This window comes from Macrosteles quadrilineatus, unplaced genomic scaffold (genome assembly GCF_028750875.1).
Source record: "Macrosteles quadrilineatus isolate MER2022 unplaced genomic scaffold, UCM_ALF_1.0 Scaffold_5__1_contigs__length_97177068, whole genome shotgun sequence".
Classification (NCBI taxonomy): Eukaryota; Metazoa; Arthropoda; class Insecta; order Hemiptera; family Cicadellidae; genus Macrosteles; species Macrosteles quadrilineatus.
The window spans coordinates 82,196,828-82,217,035 of record NW_026542598.1 but is presented as its reverse complement, the minus strand read 5'-3'; the positions used below and the strand labels follow the sequence as shown (position 1 = coordinate 82,217,035).

Below are 20,208 nucleotides of genomic sequence, written 5' to 3'. Positions count from 1 at the left end.
ATTTATAATTTTTAAGTTAATTAACATAATTTTTTGCATCTTTACTAGACCAAATTATATCACAAAAGAAATCATTCAAAAATAGATTACCAGGGTGGTGTTTTTAATAATACTAGTTAGATTGTCAGTTTCAATCGAGTTTACAAAAAAATTAAACTATACTCTGCAAAATTTAGGCAGTTTTAAAATAAATCTATCCCCTCCACGTCTTTTAAAGCTAAAAAAAAAATCCTTAAAACGTGAATCAGCTGCAACATGTATTGAGCAGAAGAAAGTGGTGGGGGAACTTCCCCTCAAACCGCCTTAATTTTGTAAACGGACTATAACGGAAAAGTCACTACAAAAATCATAGTCAAGTTAATACTGGTTATGCTTACTATTACAATAAGCAAACCTTAGTCTAGTATATATAGGCCTACGGATAATTTATTGCAAGGCAAAAATAATGTTTATGTTGGGTTATAGAAATTAGATTTGTCACCAAAAACAATAGGATACATAATTTGATGATGTCAGCCCATTAAATATGTTTAAAAAAATACAAACACTTCTTTAATAATACCCTCCGCTGCAACAAACCTGCAGACTAAGCAAATCCCCATTTGACTGATTGGATTTTTAATTAAATCTATTTAATTAACATTAGGTTTAACAAGTACCTAGGTTTGCTGCTACAGGGAGGGTAATTAAGTGTGTTTTTTAGTAAAATATTAATAGCTTAGTATAAAATAAATAAATTTGCCAATTTTGATCAAAATACATCCATAAACAAGCAAACTATAACAGTTTACTTATCCTCCATAAGAATAACATGGGAATTTGAAATTTAAAATTTTTGGTATTTTCTCCGTAATTAATAACCGCAAAAACACTTCAATATACTAAATCATTTGGTTTTTTTAATTCTTTAAAATGGTTAGGGAGAAATAAGGAAATTTTATGTTTTGGGAGTCAAAATGAGAAAACCTAATTTTTACTACATAAACCCCCGTTCCCATGGACCGATCATAATGGTTCGTAAACTAATTCAATTTTATCCCGCCCTACATTTTCTATACCTATATATATAAATTTAAAACAAATAGTGTTTTGCCCTCTAGGGACATAAAAATGAAAAAGTACATTGATCCTGCCTCTAAGTCTTACCGTTTCACCTACGGCAATAGCTACTTTCCTACAGGGAAATTTGCTAAAAGTAGCCAATAATTGATGTGTAAGTAAAATTAACACAAAGTGAAAAAAAAAACAAATTATGAAGTAAACAAGTTTTCAATTAAATGATCAACATGGTAAGAAAGAAATACCAAGTGACCCAATATATAAATTATATGCTATATTGTTTTAAAAATAGGCCAAGCAAAAAAGGATATATTTCATAAAATGATTCGACTAGAGATCTTGTAGACAGAGGACTTATCATGCAAGGACTTTGGCTAACATATTTGATAAGTAAACTCTTTGAGTAATCATAGATAACAGCAATCAGCTGATTATTCTTTTCCTGGTGCAACATCAGGCAAGTATATGCTACACAGCCAGGCCACAATCTTTTGCATGTCTGGACTTAGACCAAAATTAATCACTGATTAGAACACATTCCTTGTTTTTATTCTGAGAAGGCCTATTTTAGACATTCAGATTTGTCAATCAAACTTGTCATGTGGACTAATGGATTGACAGGGCAAACCAAGTAGCCTATTGTTTTAGTCATTGTATCAACCCTAGAGGCAGTAAAAGATGGACTGGGTTTTGACAACTTCACCACATAATGTTTACACAGCTATGATGATTCATTACTTTTATAAAAATAAGCTTTCAACTCTTTTTAAATCCTAAACAATGGAATTGAAAAAATATAGATGCACCAGCAAGCATTCTTGTTTTCAGTGAAAATAATTTTTGTTATGATATTCAATAAAACAATATTCTAAAAATACAGGGTGAATAAAAAGTCAAGACCCCCCCCCCTCTAATATTTTTCCAAGTAAATATACAGAAGGGGGTTTACATTTAAAATTTTTGAGTGTCCCCCAAAAGGGGGGATTCGGGGGACAACTAAAAATGTTTCAATAGAAACCCCCTTCAAGGGACACCTCATTTTGAAGTGTTTATAAAAACTTAAAGAATGGTGAAAACCAGAGCTCGCTATCTCTTCTCTATCCAAAATGGCAGCCAATATTAACAATTTTATCGTTGATTTTCCACAACATTTGACGGGCTACCATTTTGGATAGAGAAGAGATAGCGACCTCTAGTTTTCACCATTCTTTAAGTTTTTGTAAACTCTTCAAAATGAGGTGTCACTTGAAGGGGGTTTACATTTAAAATATTTGAGTTGCCCCCCAAATCCCCCCTTTTGGGGGGACACTCAAAAATTTCAAAATGATAAAATGAAACTTCCTGCTAAGATTGCTTGACCGCCAAAAGGATATCTCTGTATATTTACTTGGAAAAATATTAGAGGGGGGGGTCTTAACTTTTTATTCACCCTGTATAATCTCTAATTTATGTTTTGAAATGTACATTAATCAAAATGGTATACCCACAAAACCAAATGTGAGATTCCGTTGTAACTCTACCTGTTAGAATAACCGGTACAACTCTGAAAAAAAGGAGTTATAACATTTAATTTAAGCGTTTTTTTTTTTACCAGGAGCTTAACATAGTATATGTTTTATTACTAAACAGATTTTTTAAGAACTCAATTTTGGCTACCGGTACTCATAAAATTTAAAGACTCATTTTGAAATACAAATAAAAAATAGTACTTTTACTTCTAACAATTCAATCACGTTTTTGCTACACTCCTGCTTCTTGAAAAACCCCACAACTTATTATACTTCCTTTACAATATTTAGACGATTTGAGGTAAAGTTCCCTCATCACTTCTTGTATTTAATGTATGTAGCTTGATCAGATTGAGCTATTTTAAAAGGTACGGGTCAAGTGGAGGGGATAGATTTCTTCACCTAAAACCGCCTAAATATTGTGAACGAAATTAAGACTGTAGCATGTAACATATCAATCAATGGTAGTTCAAATTCCTAACTTGTGTGAAATTTAGAAAAACATCACATTCAGTTACGAGGCTTTGTTTATTCATTGTTTATTTATATTGAAAAACAGCTGTAAATAAAGTAACATCATTTTCACAATTTCATCAGTGTTTTATTTAAATTATTTTCCACATTACAACAAAGAAAAGAGACTAACCTAAAAAAGTTTGCTTATTTCTACTAGATGCCTGTAAAAATCAGATCCCTATACTTGAAAAAACATACCAACAATAACCATTTAAGCAAATCAACAAATATATAAATTACAATAAACTATGTAAATTGAAACATTATACATTTAATTTCAACGTAACAATGGTTATTACAAAACAACAATATGCGGGAATAAATTGTTTACAGCTTTGTTTCTATACCAACTGGTATAAACCAAAGGAAAGATGTAAATCCTGTATCAATTAACATCAGAATCAAATACTGTAACACAGCTTGATGTAAAACGTTATTTGAAAATCACAAAATATTCTTTAAGAGTCAGCAGGAGTCAATAATTTTATCTCTGTTGACTACAGCGCTCCAAAGCCTGTGGTAACTCGCAGCTGCAGTACTATTATGCGCGGCGGTAGTGCAAAACAGCGGTTGTCCGAGCCCCGATCAGCAAAAACATGCGTTCACGTTGAAGCATATTAATCATGCACCGTAAGCTTGATTACCAAGCAGAAAATTTTATGTGATTCTTAAATATATTTTTCGTGTTAATTGCTTTTCAGATTTTTTAAACTTTTGTTTTAGAGGTTGAAAAAAAACCTGGTGTAAGTTAACACATTTGTGTACTTTGACAAAATAATAACAATTAAAATTTAAAAGTAGATAGCAAATCACATCCGCCGCTTCAATAGCTTTAAAATTAGATATTTGCTACGTAATATGCTTCAACCATTAACAATGCCTTTATAGGCAGACAATCCAAGATGGCTGGCGGTCCTGCTGACTCTTAAGTTATAGCATTTACTATTGGATACTGAAGTAGACATCCCATCTATATAGACCAGCTGTCGCTGTTTTTTTAAGTTGTGTGAGCCAGTCACAGAATGCGTTAGTGTAAAAAATTCTATTTTCTACCTTATTTCTTGTTTCTGACATAGTTGATGAGTCTTAACAGCGTTGCTTTAGCTCACAATTATGCCGTTTCATCAATTTGACTTGTGAAAAAGTTGGTACATTTGACAGAAATTAGTATTTTCATCAGCACAATCTGTTTGTGGCTTGCATCAATAACGATGACTATATTGACTTTTTTAAACTGGCCACAACATGGGGATGGAATGTCTAGTTGTATTATAGTAAAAGGTTATAGATAAAATGGTATGTTTGCATTGTTTAAGGGCATACTTAAGCTGATTTTACAGACATTTACTAATGACTTAAAATAGATTTTTGAACTCAGCAAAATGCTCAGACTCAAAGTTAAACCTAGAAATTTTACAAAAACATAAAGAATAGCGAGGCAAAAATAAAAAATAGTTAAACACATTAAAAAATAATCTCAAGGAATACTTTGTCTCAATGCCTTAAACTATGCGTACAAATATTAACCTGTACAGATAAAAAAGAGAGAAACCAAATGAAATTAATCAAATCGTTAAATATACGTTAATATAGGCTAAGTAACATAGTTTATAGTGAACCATTGCCTACTCTAGACTCCAATGAAAAAACTAAAAATGTTTGTTGTTGATTACTCTCTTGAATGAAGAAACTGAAACTATCTTCATTAATCAAATGAAATTATGAGTATGCTATCCAAAATTTGCAAACTAACTACTCCTAATGGTGCATAAATATAATTAACCGCACCAATTCCTTTTAACTTAAAAGTAAGTAAAAAACTGCTATTTACAAAGTGAAAATGTAATATCGTTAAAATAAATAAACGATACAGGAATGCTCGATCTACCAGAGAGCAGTGGTTCACGTTGGATGGAGTAAGCTTGGTTATTCTCTGAAAAAAAAAACACACACCGTATTACCAACAAAAAAAAAAGCACAAGCACATAGGTACAAAATAAACATTTACAATCTTTTAAAAAGAGGCACTTGCAACGTAGTTGTATTTCCTTTGCTAAGTTAATCTAAATTTGGAAGTAATTGAGTAAGATTCAGACATATTTGGAGTATTTTTAACCAATATAAACTTCATGTGTTGGGTCTTAAATTGATCAACAACTTTTTATTGGCTGGATCGAACCCATATGGTGCACTAGTTGATGAATAGTTACTTGAAGTTAAAATGGTAAAAGAGGTTTTAAACCTAATTTATAACTTTTATTTACACAGTGAACATGTTTCTTACTAAAAAACCAATTATAAACATTTGGATATCGTTTCAAACACAAGTATCTGTTCTCAACAGAAAATGTTGCGACTAGAATAATTTAGTCGGTGCTTACAGATTATGCGATACCACACAAATCTTGAACAAAATCACAACCATTTTTATAGAAGGAGATACTTTTGTCAAGCTGTTGTTGAACTGTAGAATGTCGGATCATCGTGGCACTGCTGTATCGATAAATTCACTCCTTAGAATAAAGAATAATATTGACTTCCTCAGTTAAAAACTGTAATTTAAAACATACAATTACTCTAGAATTTTCCCAGGTACACCGAGAAAACATTTATACATTTTTATGTAAAACATTTCAAACATTTTTCTATATTTTTATTTGTAAAAAAAACTTGTAATCACCTGAAATAGAATATTTACATTGGATTTTTTTATATTTTATTAAATGCCTCATGAAGTATTTGGATTAAATAAATATATAGGATGGTGAGGACACAGCTCATCTGATGAAAGGTTGCAGACGAGTCAAAGAACGCATAAAAACACACACATAATTATACTTTTTATGTGTTCTTTGACTCGTCTGCAACATTTCCCCAGGTGAGTTAGCTGTGACCTCTCCATCCGGCCATATTTATTTAATCCAAGCTAAAAGTCATAAAGTATTTGATATTTTTGCTACAGTACAACGCCGCTAATCCGTCACCTACGGGACCGGGACCATGGTCGGACTATCCGAAGAGCATATTATTTAATGACCAAATTAATTTCTTACTGACATTTATTGATCGTGCGTGATCGCGGATGTCCCCGTGACCGCAGGAGACATTTAATATTTTAAAACAATCGCGGGAGAAAACGATGATGTTTCAGTGATTGCGGAAGACGTTCAATATTTTGTCACGATCGGGGAAGACGACGATGAAGTTTTCTTTACCTCAGAAGTTTGCTGTGATCGCAGATAGCAACGATGGTTAGTTTCTGTGATCGCAGGAGATGATGATGATGTTTATACTTAACCGCAGGAGGTATTCAGGGGTTTGTCGTGACCCCAGACAGACCCCTAACAACAACAAAGTTTCTGTCATTGCTGGAGACGATAATTATGCCCCACCATGTTCAGGAGATGATTAATATTTTTCTAAAATCGCAGAAGACAATGATGTCCATACGACCGTGGAGGCGTTTAGGATTTTGCCGCAATCGCTGAGGATAATGATGATTTATTCCGTGACTGTGGGATTTTTTTAGGAATTTTCCACAATCCTGGAAGGCGACTATGCCCATGGTTTTTGTGACCATGGGAAGTGTTCAATATTTCCCACGATCGTAGAGGATGACGATAAATGTTTCTGTGATATCGGGAGATGAATAAGATTTTGACGTGATTGCGGGAAACAATGATGATATCAACACGACCATGGCAAATAGTTACAAACATAACCACGATAACATTTTCACTGATAGGCGAAAATGTTCAGATTAAGCAAGGAGTTGGACTAGACGAGGTTGGAATAGAAGGGTTCTACTGTACATTTTAACTTAAAGTTTTGGAAGGAAACTAATTCAGTGAAACCTTTTAAAATACATAATACATAGGCTAATACTACTACGTAATACTTGAAAATGTAATACCCATCACTTTACTCAGCATAAAACGTACCATGTTAAATCATACAATATACATAAAATACATACTCAGAAAATAAACAAAAGTACCAATACAATATGCAATAAGCCGTATAGTTCAATCCATACAGACAGACAGTTATGATCAGATGGAAGTTTTTTCTTCATCCACGGAAGCAACAAAACATCCAAGTGAATACTGAATTTATACACTTTCTTTTTTTAGACTTTATCCTCACCTCAACTGCCTAACAAAACAAGTCTATGTGGTGATCTGAAGAGAGTGAAGACAGTAATATAAGCCAATTGAATGGTGAATGCAATGAAAGAAAGTGCAGGAGGCAAGTGATGTACGATGGACGGCGTATCAACCCAATACACCACCTCTGGACACTCGGTACCACTTAAGACCTGCATTTTTGTGCTTCTGTCAACTGTTAAGCTCTGTTGGTATTGTTGTAACTATTGTTTCTAAACCCCAATCGCTTCCAGTATAATTTGCACTCACATTTGAGCCAAATTATTATGCAATTGAGTTTCAGTAAAAATCCAAATGAATCTGAATGCAGTAAAATTGTAAGTAAAGTGAATTAAATTTACTTTAGGTGTTATACCAAATCTATACTGCGAACATGTGTAGATGACTACACAAGAGAAATATACATTTTGATCTCTCCATCTTTTGCTGTTCTATGGGTATTTCGTAACTTAAATGAAATTCCTTCTTCACCTATACTCTAAATGAATGAAAATCTCACACCACTGTGTGTTACAGTCGATAGCAGCGCACTATGATGGATACATCAAACCTATCAGATGGATTTGGCCTCTGGGTTGTCAGAATTACCATAAAGATTTAGGTTACCTGAGCTGTCAGAATGATCCATTGCTATGATTTAACTAAAGCTGTAAAAAATGAACCACACCTTAAGGTCAGAATCTCTAGATAAATAATATTAGGATCCCATGGTTGTTTATCAAAAGTTATATAAATTAAAATTTCTAACAAACTCCACCATGAGGGATTCAATAACACGGACATTCTGTCCTGAACATGTGCTCCATTCCTTGTGGTGAAAACAGCTGTAGGTAGTTAAAACACATAAAAAACCTATCGGTCCGACAATAACCTTTATTTGCTAAACATGTCATCCGATGGTGAAACATCCACTGTTACCCGTTGGCGGAGGCACCTACGACTTGTTTTCAACAAAAGCATTGGTATACACAAACACTTTTATCAGCTAAAAAATTGACAACTGTATAGACATGCTCAGTGCCCGTGCCCTGGTGCAAAATGCTTATTATTCCAAAACACAATACCAACCCATTCCTGGTTGGAGACTGGTTGTGACCAGTTGCACCGCCCCCAATAATCTGTAATTAGAAGATAAATAATTACAGTTACATTATCTTTCAGTCCCATCTTCACATCTTAGGACCCCAGGTTTTATTTTCGTACCGTTTTACACATTACTTCAGGCTAAGAGGTTGCGGCATTATCACTTAGATGAAATCCATTGGTGATTGTTGGGATTTTAACCCAATACCTCGGGAACCAAAGGCCCGCTCTCTACCACTAAACCAGCTCACTCCTGAATAGCCAACATGGAAGTGTTTTCAGTAGACATTTTAGTTTCCAGTGTTTGTGTGTGTTTGTAAGTGAAAATTAATGTTGGGGTGAACTTAAACTTTCTCATCACTTATATTTTATCATAAGTTAACATTGTTTTGGTTATAACTACCATAACTTAAGTGTTAAGTTTGGCTTTGATTCACAATGCTAGAAAAACAAAAGTGCCTTTGAATCATAGCACATTCAAAACTACACATAAAAGATACCCTGTTTTGTTCTGACTCCCTAAATACATATGGTTTTATTACTAAAAACTTTGCATGTTTTCACATTTTTTTGGCATCCCACATTCAAGGAACTCAAATTATATTATTAGACTTTTTTTTTATTATTGCTTATGTTCTTGAGTAAGATGTTTGTGTGTCACCCTATATATTTTGCCAGCTTGTGTGACATCTTTTGGGGGTCTTCTTCAGCTATGGTATCTTTTTATCACTAACACATTAGTCTCCACATTTGCAGACAATACTGGTATTTCAATCAGATTGAGCGAATAAGAAATGAAACGACGAGTCCAAGAAATGAAATGGAGGAAGAAAGACCTCTGGCCGTGATTCTGCCGCGTGTCCGTCGCCAAATTATTCTCTCAACCTGGCCCCGATACTATTAGTGTTAGTGATAAGAAAATAGCTTAAGAAGACCCTGTGAAGATGCCACACAAGCTGGTGAAATGCATAGGGTTACACAAAAACATCTTACTCAAGATCATAGGCAACAATACAAAGATGATCTAATCATGTTTTCAGCTACAACCCAATTTTTTTACTTGTACTAGAATACTGAATATTTACGTAATGCGACTTACGTCTCCCATAGTGTCAGGAAGTTTGTAGGCAGCGTGCCGGCCATGCAGGTGGGGCAAGTAGTCTTCCCGTTCACTGAAAACAAAGTGAAAACTGAACTAAACAGTACAAACACCTAAAGAAAAAGGATATTAGTTGGCTTCAGTCTCTGTACTGCAACTGGATTATGCGTAGTAATGCTCAGAACTAGGCTCGACTCTGCCCACCACCCAATGGTGAAACTCACCGCTACAATCATATACACTTCATACGGGGCTACAGATCATCCATTTCTTCAGCAGTTCAACAATACTCAATTAGGATGTTTATTAATCTAAGATATTAACTTAGGCCTACTCCCCACCCACAAGATTGATTAACTGTCAATCCCCATTTAAACTTCCACGCTTCTTGGCTGGCACGAGAAAGGGACGTAGAATATAAGGCTTAGCATATACTTACGCCCCTTTGTCTTACATGTGTTTAATTTAACTTCCCTAGGACCGAAAATTATCGAGTAAAAGTTTACTGCTTCCGAGGAAGGTTCTAGCTACTTTAGCATCAGTAGCATCCAATATCAAGAAGATCTCAATTCATCTCTATGTTTAGTTTTCCTCTTGAAGTTTACAATTCATGATACATTGTAGCCTAAAGCTGGCTATTTACTATTTTTAATTTGTCTAGATTCTAGAACATACATACCGCCTGTCAGATACAGATTGAGTGTTGTCGCGAACCTCCTGCTCATGCTTGGACTTCTCAGATCTATACGAGTATTCTAGTGGTTCTTGAGAGGAACTGCCATCTGTAAAACATATGTGTGTTAGACGAAACAACAAACATAAACCACTGATGAGCTTAAACGTGGAAATCTCGAAAATGCTCAGATTTGTAATTCTTAATAATCAGCCAGGATTAGTCTGCTACAAAAAATACACACAAATATACAAAATACAAGATTTTTTTTCTAGAAAAAATGTATATCACCTTTTAATGTTTTTTTTTTTAGTGGATAGAGCGCAGGACTTCGGTTCCTGAGGTCCCGAGTTCAAATCCTGCCAAATAACCAATAGAACCGATAACAAATCCCATTTCCGTAAAAATACAAACAATAGCAGCAAATAGTGTGCACATATTAGTTTCACGCGCCTTTGATTCGGATTATAGGAAAACACAAAGACGAAACTTTGTAAGAAAAGTGGCTTGGATACGCTTATGAAGCGCATCTACTACTCGTCTAGCAAACCACAGCCTTATAAGGAGCGTCTTGATCTTGTCTGGCTTATCAGTCAAGACGCTACCACTGAGCTACTGTATTTGATGTAATATACAATCTAATATACTCACCACTTTTTTTATCAAAGAATCCTTCAAACAGGACAAAGTTGTTGTTCTGAGGGTGAATCTTTGATAACTTGTAGTGCTTGTTCATGAAGGACAAGAAGCTTTGAGTTGGTTTGTCAATCGCTAGTTTATAAGGCACAGTGTCTTTGTCCTGAAAAATAAAAAATAAAAAAATCCAAATATAGCTAAACAAGGGGACTTGTGTGCAAATTGCGCAGTGTTATGGTCCATAAGTTTTTTCCGAGGCAAAATGAATCCAGTGCAATACCCATTTATTTACCTTTTCAAGACAATGTTTATCAGAGCAGTGACTACTAACTTTAAATAAATCAGGTCACTCAAAAAAGTAGCCTATTTGAAATACATTTTCATTAGTGAAATCGATCCCAGAAATTTTCTACTCTTATTCCGGTTTCTATTCTTTCAAACTGATTATCCATTCTAGATTCCATTGATTTCATTATGTTAAAAATAGTTTATGGTGCTCAAACTAATATTTTTTACTAGTGTTTTGTTGATACCGATATAATTCTTTTTTTATCACATGTTCTGAAAGAATTGATTATACTACGTTATGTCTTTATGATGGGGTGTTTGTTTGAATAAAAGAAAAAGCAGCAATAAAAAATTCCAATGTGCCAAATTCAGTGAAAACTTTCCTAAACACATGAAATGTCATATTGAAGATGAACATATGAAGTGATGGTAAATGAAGGTATTACAAAACAATCTTCAAATAAAAGAAATAAAATCTTTTAACTGGAGGTGTGCCAGCCTGAGATTTCAAGCTAAATTCAAGGTAATATCAAGATCATCCTATAACCTCCCACAGTCGAGGAGACATCATCTTCATCTTCTGTGATGACTGCAAAATCCCGAATATCACCGTCTTCCACGGTCTCAGCAAAATCCTATATATAGCTCAGTGGTCACAGAAACGTTACCAAGGTCTTCTGCGATCAGGGTTGAGATTATTTTTTATATAACCCATAAAAAATACAGTATATAATATTACATTTTTTTGTACAACCTATCCCTAAATAAAGAGGCCATTAGTTGATTAACTGTTTTCAAGTTTTATCCCTATATACAAATAACATAATAATACTCTGTTTCTTCCTGAAACAAATATAGTAGGTTTATAACTTTTTTGATAACTTATGATATAATATTTTTTATTTTTATTTTAATAAACTATGCAAACTGCACCAAAATGTGGGTTAACAAATCTAACGCGGCAGTTCCAGAGTTAATACTGAAAGCCCACAGTCACCTATAATTCTATATCACATTATGTGTACTGTAGGCAAGAATTAGGCTACCCTATGACCAATTTCACTTAAATATTGTTTAAACAATATATAAACTTCACATACAATATATTAACTGTTAACATACCTCCAACATGTAGTCAAACATTTTCCTTCCCGCTCCAGTCCTCTGCTTTGATTCATGGATATAGAAATCAAGTACGCACAACGTCTCCTTCTCATGGACCATGCCAGTTGCGTCATCACACAGGGACAAATGCTTCATTCCCATCTTCAGAATACCAACAACGCTTCCTTTCCCACTGCAAATTACAAGTTAAAACTAAACTAATTTGGGTCGTCAGATTGCTTACAAAATTTAATATAGACAGCGGTAAATCCTATACCGTGAGTCCTATATATAACATGAGAAAAGTTTGAATACTTGTTACTCTGATCTTGGAATCGGCACCAAAAAACACCTTTATACTTACGTTACAACTAAGTCCTGTGTCAAAAAATAAGTTCTAGACCAGTGTCTAATCAGGGAAAATCATTAATGCCATAAAATACAGACAAACTTTCAAAAATTTAACAAGGGTCTTATGGAATTACAATTAACAGCAGAGGGTAGATCATTTATATAGATTAAGAAAAGAATGGAGCCAAGGACTGAACCTTGTGAAGCTCCCCACTCAACTGTCACTACTTCATCTGACAATCTTCCTTTTATACAAACTCCTTGTTTTCAATTTTGTATGTAGCTTTTTATAAAATATAATGGAGGGCCATCGAATCCATAATACTGTAATTTAGAGATATGGAGAATATGGCTGTAAACAGAGTCACAGAAGGTGGCTGGAGCATAAGTTTTATTTTCGAAAGAGAGGTGAACTTGCCTGACTAGATCGACCAACGCATTAAGAATAGATTTTTTTTCTAAAACCGTATTGATTTTTGTTCAAGATATTGTTTTATTCAAAATAATTTCTGATTTGATTGTTATATATTGATTGTTTGATTGTTAATTATTTATATTAGTTTTCCCACGACAGGTATAATTGAAACTGGTCAATCGCCATGCTCTGAGGTTGGTCCTTAGGACCTTTTTAGTAAATGAGATAGACTCGAGAGACTTTGAACAAGCACTTGATAATCCAAACAGTTTGCATTAGAATAGGCAGTGAAGAATCACCATATCTTCTCTTTGTTCTCTCCCAGTGGTAAGACACGGGCAGAACTAGTTAAAATTAATGTTTTTTAAATAGGAAATAAATATGACAATTTTGAGGGATTATTTTAGTGGAAATCTAGCCAGGTAAATAGAAATTCTCTTAGTCTTCAGGTTTGCTGTGGCGGGGGTATATACTTTTTAAGTCATCTAATATTTTATTGTTGTAAATATGATTTATTTTCATCTATGGTAACATCAATGCTTAATCAAAATTTTGTGTTTTTTTTTTCAAGAAAACATTGAAAGACAACACTAGCCAAATACAGCGTACTTACTGGTTTTCCCTCGGATCAATCATGATATAGAATGTGTGATCGCAGTTTCTCAATTTCTCGGCACTGGTGATGGGATGATGTAGGCCTTGTGCTTTGGACGAGGCCTGTCCCATGCAGTCTACTATTTCCGCCACTTGATTTGCCACATGTCTGATGAATAACAACCAAGGTCAGAAATTATCATCGTAAGTAGACTGTACCATAGCATATTTAAAGGGATTTCCACTGGGTGACAGAGGTGCCAGACTAACTGGGTGGTTTGGAATGCCCCCCATCAAAAAGGGGAGTCCGGGCAAATTTGCCAATTTTTGCATAAGTTAAAGTGAAAACCACGCATTTCTACGTATCTTTTAATGAATTTTTCAATTATATTTGCTTGTAAATAGTCCATAATCTCACTTAATTACTCTTACGAGAGTACGCCCCGTGGTCGAAAAATCGACCATAAGTATGTTTTGTGCAAACTTCTCTATTTTCACCCCACACTGTAAATAAAACATGTGATTGAAATGTCTTCCATTTGTTTTGATTTTCTGTTTATATTTTGATGTTATTTTGTCATCACCATAGCAACCCATATAACCCATGTTAATTTTTTAAAATTTCAAATTCATTTTTTGTGCTTATTTTTGAGCCTATTTTAATTTATAAAGGGATTCTGCACACCTACAGGAAAATAGCTTTCTAACGGTATGCGTAGATTTTCCCTACGATACACACGAGCTGAGAAAAAAGGTTTTAAAGAAACATGCTTGCCTATTAATATATAGATAGATAGATTCTAGAACGTTGTAACAGGCCAAGGCTCCCTTCACCACCTCTTTAATCATAGCTCAATACCGTACTCTAAAAAATTTACATAATGTTATTCTTTACATTCCGATATATTTAAAATTTGAATTTAAAAAAATATGCTGCACCACCCATAGTCACTGGGCGACAAAATCTCAGCACTAGGCGACACTTGTGTTGCCCAGTTAACCCTTTGGTAGGGGTGTGCGAATAGTGATTTTTGGGTTAGAATCGAATCAAATCGAATACTTCATAATATTTTCCAATATCGAATATTACCGTACCGAGCGAATATTTATGTTATTATTATAGACTCAAAAGAGTTTTTTCAATCACAGCTTCAGAACTCTACTAAGATTAATAATTCTGAATTTAACCAACATTTTTTTTAAATCAATTTTTTCCCTTAGGTACATATGTTATTTGTTCTTGGTGGTACAGGTGTTCTTATTTCGTCATTCTACTGTACCTTAAGTTCAGTTACAAAAAGTAGATCCTAATTAAGCTAAGATAATATATTTAAAAGTTATACAAATAGATATTTGTCTGATACAAACTCAATTGCTGCTAAATATAGGCTATTGTTAATTAATCAAATAAGAATGGTTGACAGTCTTGTGTTTCCTTGCCAGTAGTTTGCAGTAAGCCTATCGTATTGGAGCATTGTAAGCTAGCCAGCTGAGCGGAGAGATCTTAATAATGACACAACAAAATTATTGTCCTTGAAAATGGTTGTGTATACTTTAGAGTTAATGCTGACGTTGCCGTTGTGACTTTATAATATAAAGCATGATGAAATAAAACAACACAATAGGCTACCATATGATTTATTTGGTTGAAATCAGAGATTATTTCTAGGTTTGTTTACTATTCGAATGTTCGAATATATACTCATTAAGATCGAGTCGGGCTCGAATACTTAGTATTCGTTCAACTATTCGAACTTTCGAATATTCCCACACCCCTACCCTTTGGGTGCCAGAAATTTTGGTACTTTCCGAATAGAGCCAGAGTTTTTTGAGAGAGCCTTAATTTTGAATAAATTTTTATTAATGTGTCAAATTACTGGAAATTTTGTCAAGATTTCCAGAATATCGGATATATTTCCTTAGGGCGGATAGGATTCACCCCATTTCGCATACTAATTTAGATGTATTTCTTATGGAAGGAGTAGGCCTACTTCAATAAGATATTAATTAAATAAGTAATAACTCGTAATCTGTTTAACCAAAATAAACACATTATATAATTTTCTTGTAGAAAATTTAATCTTCTTCAATTTTATAATTTAGTATAGTACCTATACAAAAAGTTGACAGTTTTTGAGATATAATCAAAAAACCCAAAATGCGTACCTTTCACCCCCCCCCCCCCCTTTTTCCCCTCCGCCGCCCCAGCTTACCACCTTGGAGTCGGGGCTTTTGGTATGTTAACACCCTTAGCCCCCTGAACAAGTTTCTGAAGGAATCGCTTAGTTGCCTGCTCACACACTCTACGGCCTACGCCCACTTTTGGATCTTTCATTGACTGGACTATATTATTAAAAGATGCGGTGGATTGCATCACAAAAAATGCACTGGATTGCATCATTAAAAGTTGCACTGGGTTGAATCATCGACTCAACTTTGTGATGTAATTGAACATAATTGTTACCTACCCTACTCTAAACCTAGCTAACGAAATACTTACGAAGCTCTTTTTCTGTCACCATTGAAATCCGCCGGTAGCAGCGTGTTAGATACTTTGGAAATATGATTTTGGAATATGTCATTTAAGTTATGTTTGAATTCCATATTTAATGCACTATTCCAACAAAGAATGTAAGAACTTGATTTAAAAAGTTAACTGAAACGTTCGACAGTACGTGTAGTCCAAAAAATTAACTTGTGATGGATTTACACGACAACCTTCCTTAAAAGTTCCTTAGTCCAGTTCCCGTTCCAACGTAGCGTCACTACACTCCACTACACTTACACTAGCGCAGGTAGAATGGCGGGAATGGCGGTTGGTGGGAACTACGATTGTTGACAAACACAAACCTACCCTGCGTGACCTTGAAACTAGAAAGCGTCGACAAAACAACTCGGCTACCCCCACCCCAGCCAGTATCTAGCCCTAGCCCTTGTCTATTGTCTTCCCACCCCATGTTTCACTTTCACTGCTTGCAACCTTTGCTCACCCTCTGCGCTCTGCGTCGCAGCCGGCCTCAATTCGCCAACATCAAGTTCACAATGTGCAAATTTTCTATACGCTGTAAAATATGGTATGGAAATGTGAATCACTACTTCAGCGAAACATTTTAAACTAAATTTTGTAATAAAAACATAATAAAATACGAGTATTTAACAGTCCTTCAAACAAATGTAAGCATGTAAACAGCTGAACTGTCAATGCAAAAGTCCGTCAAGGAATGGAATAATCAAGTTTTGCGTATGCAGGCTTATAATAGTGGAATGTATCTTGTTGAGCGGAGCGAGCGAAGCGAGCGAAGCTCTTATACGTCGACTTTTATGCATTTCGTAATACGCAAACTCCTCCTAGACGGCTGAATCAATCGTTTTCAAATTTTGCATGGTGATAAAGACCATACCGGTGAGTGCCAACATCTATATGGCGTTACAAAAGTCTCTCAGGAATCCGCCCCACTGGGTCTCAAAGTTTCAATGTAATCCTTATGGAAGCAGTATTTGACACATAAACAAAGACATATGATCAGCTGTTGACTTTTGAATGCAGTAGATAAATAAATAGCTGATAGCATTATGCCACAGATATTAGAACATAAACGGTGGTATGGATTATTAATATAATCAAATGACGACACTAGCTTAAGGTCCGTGACGTAGGAAGTGGTGAAGGAATTAGTCAAGGTGAGCTGTCCGGAGTGTGGAAACTATTTATGACAATTAGATTTAGGTATCTGCATTCCTAAAATTCTATGGTAAAAGAGGAAAACGGGTCCGCGACGTAGGAAGTGGTGAAGGAAGTAGTCAAGGCGAGCTGTCCGGAGTGTGGGAACTGTTTATGACGATTAGATTAAGGTATCTGCATTCCTAAAATTCTATGGAAAGGGAGGGAAACGGGTCCGCGACGTAGGAATTGGCGAAGGAAGTAGTCAAGGTGAGCTGTCCGGAGTGTGGCAACCGTTTATGACGATTATATTTAGGTATCTGCATTCCTTAAATTCCATGGTAAGGGAGGAAAACGGGTCCGCGACGTAGGAAGTGGTGAAGGAAGTAGTCAAGGCGAGCTGTCCGGAGCGTGGGAACTGTTTATGACGATTAGATTAAGGTATCTGCATTCCTAAAATTCTATGGGAAGGGAGGGAAACGGGACCGCGACGTAGGAAGTGGTGAAGGAAGTAGTGAAGGTGAGCTGTCCGGAGTGTGGAAGCTGTTTAAGACGATTAGATTTAGGTAGGTAGGCCTATCTGCATTCCTAAAATTCTATGGGAAGGGAGGAAAACGGGTCCGTGACGTAGGAAGTGGTGAAGGAAGTAGTCAAGTCGAGATGTCCGGAGTGTGGGAACTGTTTATGACGATTAGATTAAGGTATCTGCATTACTAAAATTCTATGGGAAGGGAGGGAAACGGGTCCACGACGTAGGATGTTTCGAAGGAAGTAGTCAAGGTGAGCTGTCCGGAGTGTGGAAACTATTTATGACAATTAGATTTAGGTATCTGCATTCCTAAAATTCTATGGTAAAAGAGGAAAACGGGTAGGAAGTGTTGAAGGAAGTAGTCAAGGCGAGCTGTCCGGAGTGTGGGAACTGTTTATGACGATTAGATTAAGGTATCTGCATTCATAAAATTCTATGGAAAGGGAGGGAAACGGGTCCGCGACGTAGGAATTGGCGAAGGAAGTAGTCAAGGTGAGCTGTCCGGAGTGTGGCAACTGTTTATGACGATTATATTTAGGTATCTGCATTCCTTAAATTCTATGGTAAGGGAGGAAAACGGGTCTGCGACGTAGGAAGTGGTGAAGGAAGTAGTCAAGGCGAGCTGTCCGGAGTGTGGGAACTGGTTATGACGATTAGATTAAGGTATCTGCATTCCTAAAATTCTATGGGAAGGGAGGGAAACGGGTCCGCGACGTAGGAAGTGGTGAAGGAAGTAGTGAAGGTGAGCTGTTCGGAGTGTGGAAGCTGCTTAAGACGATTAGATTTAGGTAGGTAGGCCTATCTGCAATCCTAAAATTCTATGGGAAGGGAGGAAAACGGGTCCGTGACGTAGGAAGTGGTGAAGGAAGTAGTCAAGTCGAGATGTCCGGAGTGTGGGAACTGTTTATGACGATTAGATTAAGGTATCTGCATTCCTAAAATTCTATTGGAAGGGAGGGAAACAGGTCCACGACGTAGGAAGTGGTGAAGGATGTAGTCAAGGTGAACTGACCGGAGTGTGGAAACTGTTTATAACGATTAGATTTAGGTATCTGCATTCCTAAAATTCTATGGGATGGGAGGAAAACGGGTCCGCGACGTAGGAAGTGGTGAAGGAAGTAGTCAAGGACAGCTGTCCGGAGTGTGGGAACTGTTAATGACAATTAGATTAAGGTATCTGCAATCCTAAAATGATATTGGAAGGGAAGGAAACAGGTCCGCGACGTAGGAAGTGGTGAAGGAAGTAGTCAAGGACAGCTGTCCGGAGTGTGGGATCTGTTTATGACCATTAGATTAAGGTATTTGCAATCCAAAAACGCTATAGGAAGGGAGGAAAACAGGTCCGCGACGTAGGAAGTGGTGAAGGAAATAGTTAAGGTGAGCTCTCCGGAGTGTGGAAACTGCTTATGACTATTAGATTAAGGTATCTACAATCTTAAAATGCTACGGAAAGGGAGGAAAACAGGTCTGCGATGTACGAAGTGGTGAAGGAAGTAGTTAAGGCGAGTTTTTCGGAGTGTGGGAACTGTTTATGACGATTAGATTTAAAGTATCTGCAATCCTAAAATGCTATGGAAAGGGAGGGAAACAGGTCCGTGACGTAGGAAGTGGTGAAGGAAGTAGTAAAAGCGAGTTATCCGGAGTGTGGGATCTGTTTATGACCAATAGATTAAGGTATTTGTAATCCAAACATGCTAAGGGAAGGGAGGTAATCGGGTCCGTGACGTAGGAAGAGATGAAGGAAGTAGTAAAGGCGAGTTTTTCGGAGTGTGGGAATTGTTTATGACGATTAGATTAAGGTATCTTGGTATCTACAATCTTAAAATTCTATGGGAATAGAGGGAAACAGGTCTGCGACGTAAGAAGAGGTGAAGGAAGTAGTAAGATGAGCAGTGTGGTGTTAGGGAACTGGAAACTTTTCGTAGCAGTTAGATTAATGTATCTGCAATGCTGAAATGCTATGAGAAGGGATTGAAGCATGCATACGACATAGAAAATGGTGAAAGAAGTATTAAAGGCTAGCAGTGTGGAGTGTGGGCAATGTTTGTGGCAATTAGATTAACGTTTCTAAAATACTAAAATGCTATGGAAAGTGATGAAAACAGGTCCACGATGTAGGAAGTGGCTTAGGAAGTAATAAAGTATGAACATATTGTGAGAACCGTCTGTGGCAGTTAGAATAACGTATATTCAATCCTAACATGCTATGAGAAGAGAAGGAAACAGGCCCCACGACGTAGGAAGTGGTGAAGGAAGTAGTAAAGGCCAGCCTTTACTACTTCCTTCACCACTTCCTACGTCGTGGGGCCTGTTTCCTTCCAGCAGTGCAGATTGAGTGAACCGTTTGGGCAGTTAGATAAATGTATCTAATACTTAAAATGCTATGAGAAGGGAAGGAAACAGGTCTATGACGTAGGAAATGGTGAAGGAAGTAGTAAGGCTTGCAGTGCAGAGTGTGGGAACTGTCTTTGGCAATTACATTAATGTATCTGCAATCCTAAAATGCTATGGGAAGAGAGGAAAACA

General features: G+C 36.0%; 1 protein-coding gene across 3 annotated transcripts; it reads right to left on the bottom strand.

Annotated features, from left to right (window-relative positions):
* Positions 1-3,166: 3,166 nt before the first annotated feature.
* Positions 3,167-16,220, bottom strand: LOC128995325 (alpha-tubulin N-acetyltransferase-like). 3 transcript variants are annotated; one of them, XM_054420311.1, is made up of 8 exons: positions 15,993-16,220; positions 13,512-13,661; positions 12,151-12,325; positions 10,756-10,903; positions 10,111-10,213; positions 9,432-9,504; positions 8,318-8,367; positions 4,893-5,016 (listed from the first exon to the last, which is right to left on the bottom strand). In XM_054420311.1, the coding sequence occupies exons 1-8, from the start codon at positions 16,094-16,096 to the stop codon at positions 5,010-5,012; spliced, it is 810 nt and encodes a 269-aa protein (XP_054276286.1). In that variant the 5' UTR covers positions 16,097-16,220; the 3' UTR covers positions 4,893-5,009. The 3 variants fall into 3 exon arrangements, with proteins under 3 accessions (XP_054276284.1, XP_054276286.1, XP_054276285.1); XM_054420309.1 differs by lacking the exon at positions 8,318-8,367 and having other exon boundaries at positions 3,167-5,016; XM_054420310.1 differs by lacking the exon at positions 4,893-5,016 and having other exon boundaries at positions 7,750-8,367.
* Between the last annotated feature and the right edge of the window lie 3,988 nt (positions 16,221-20,208).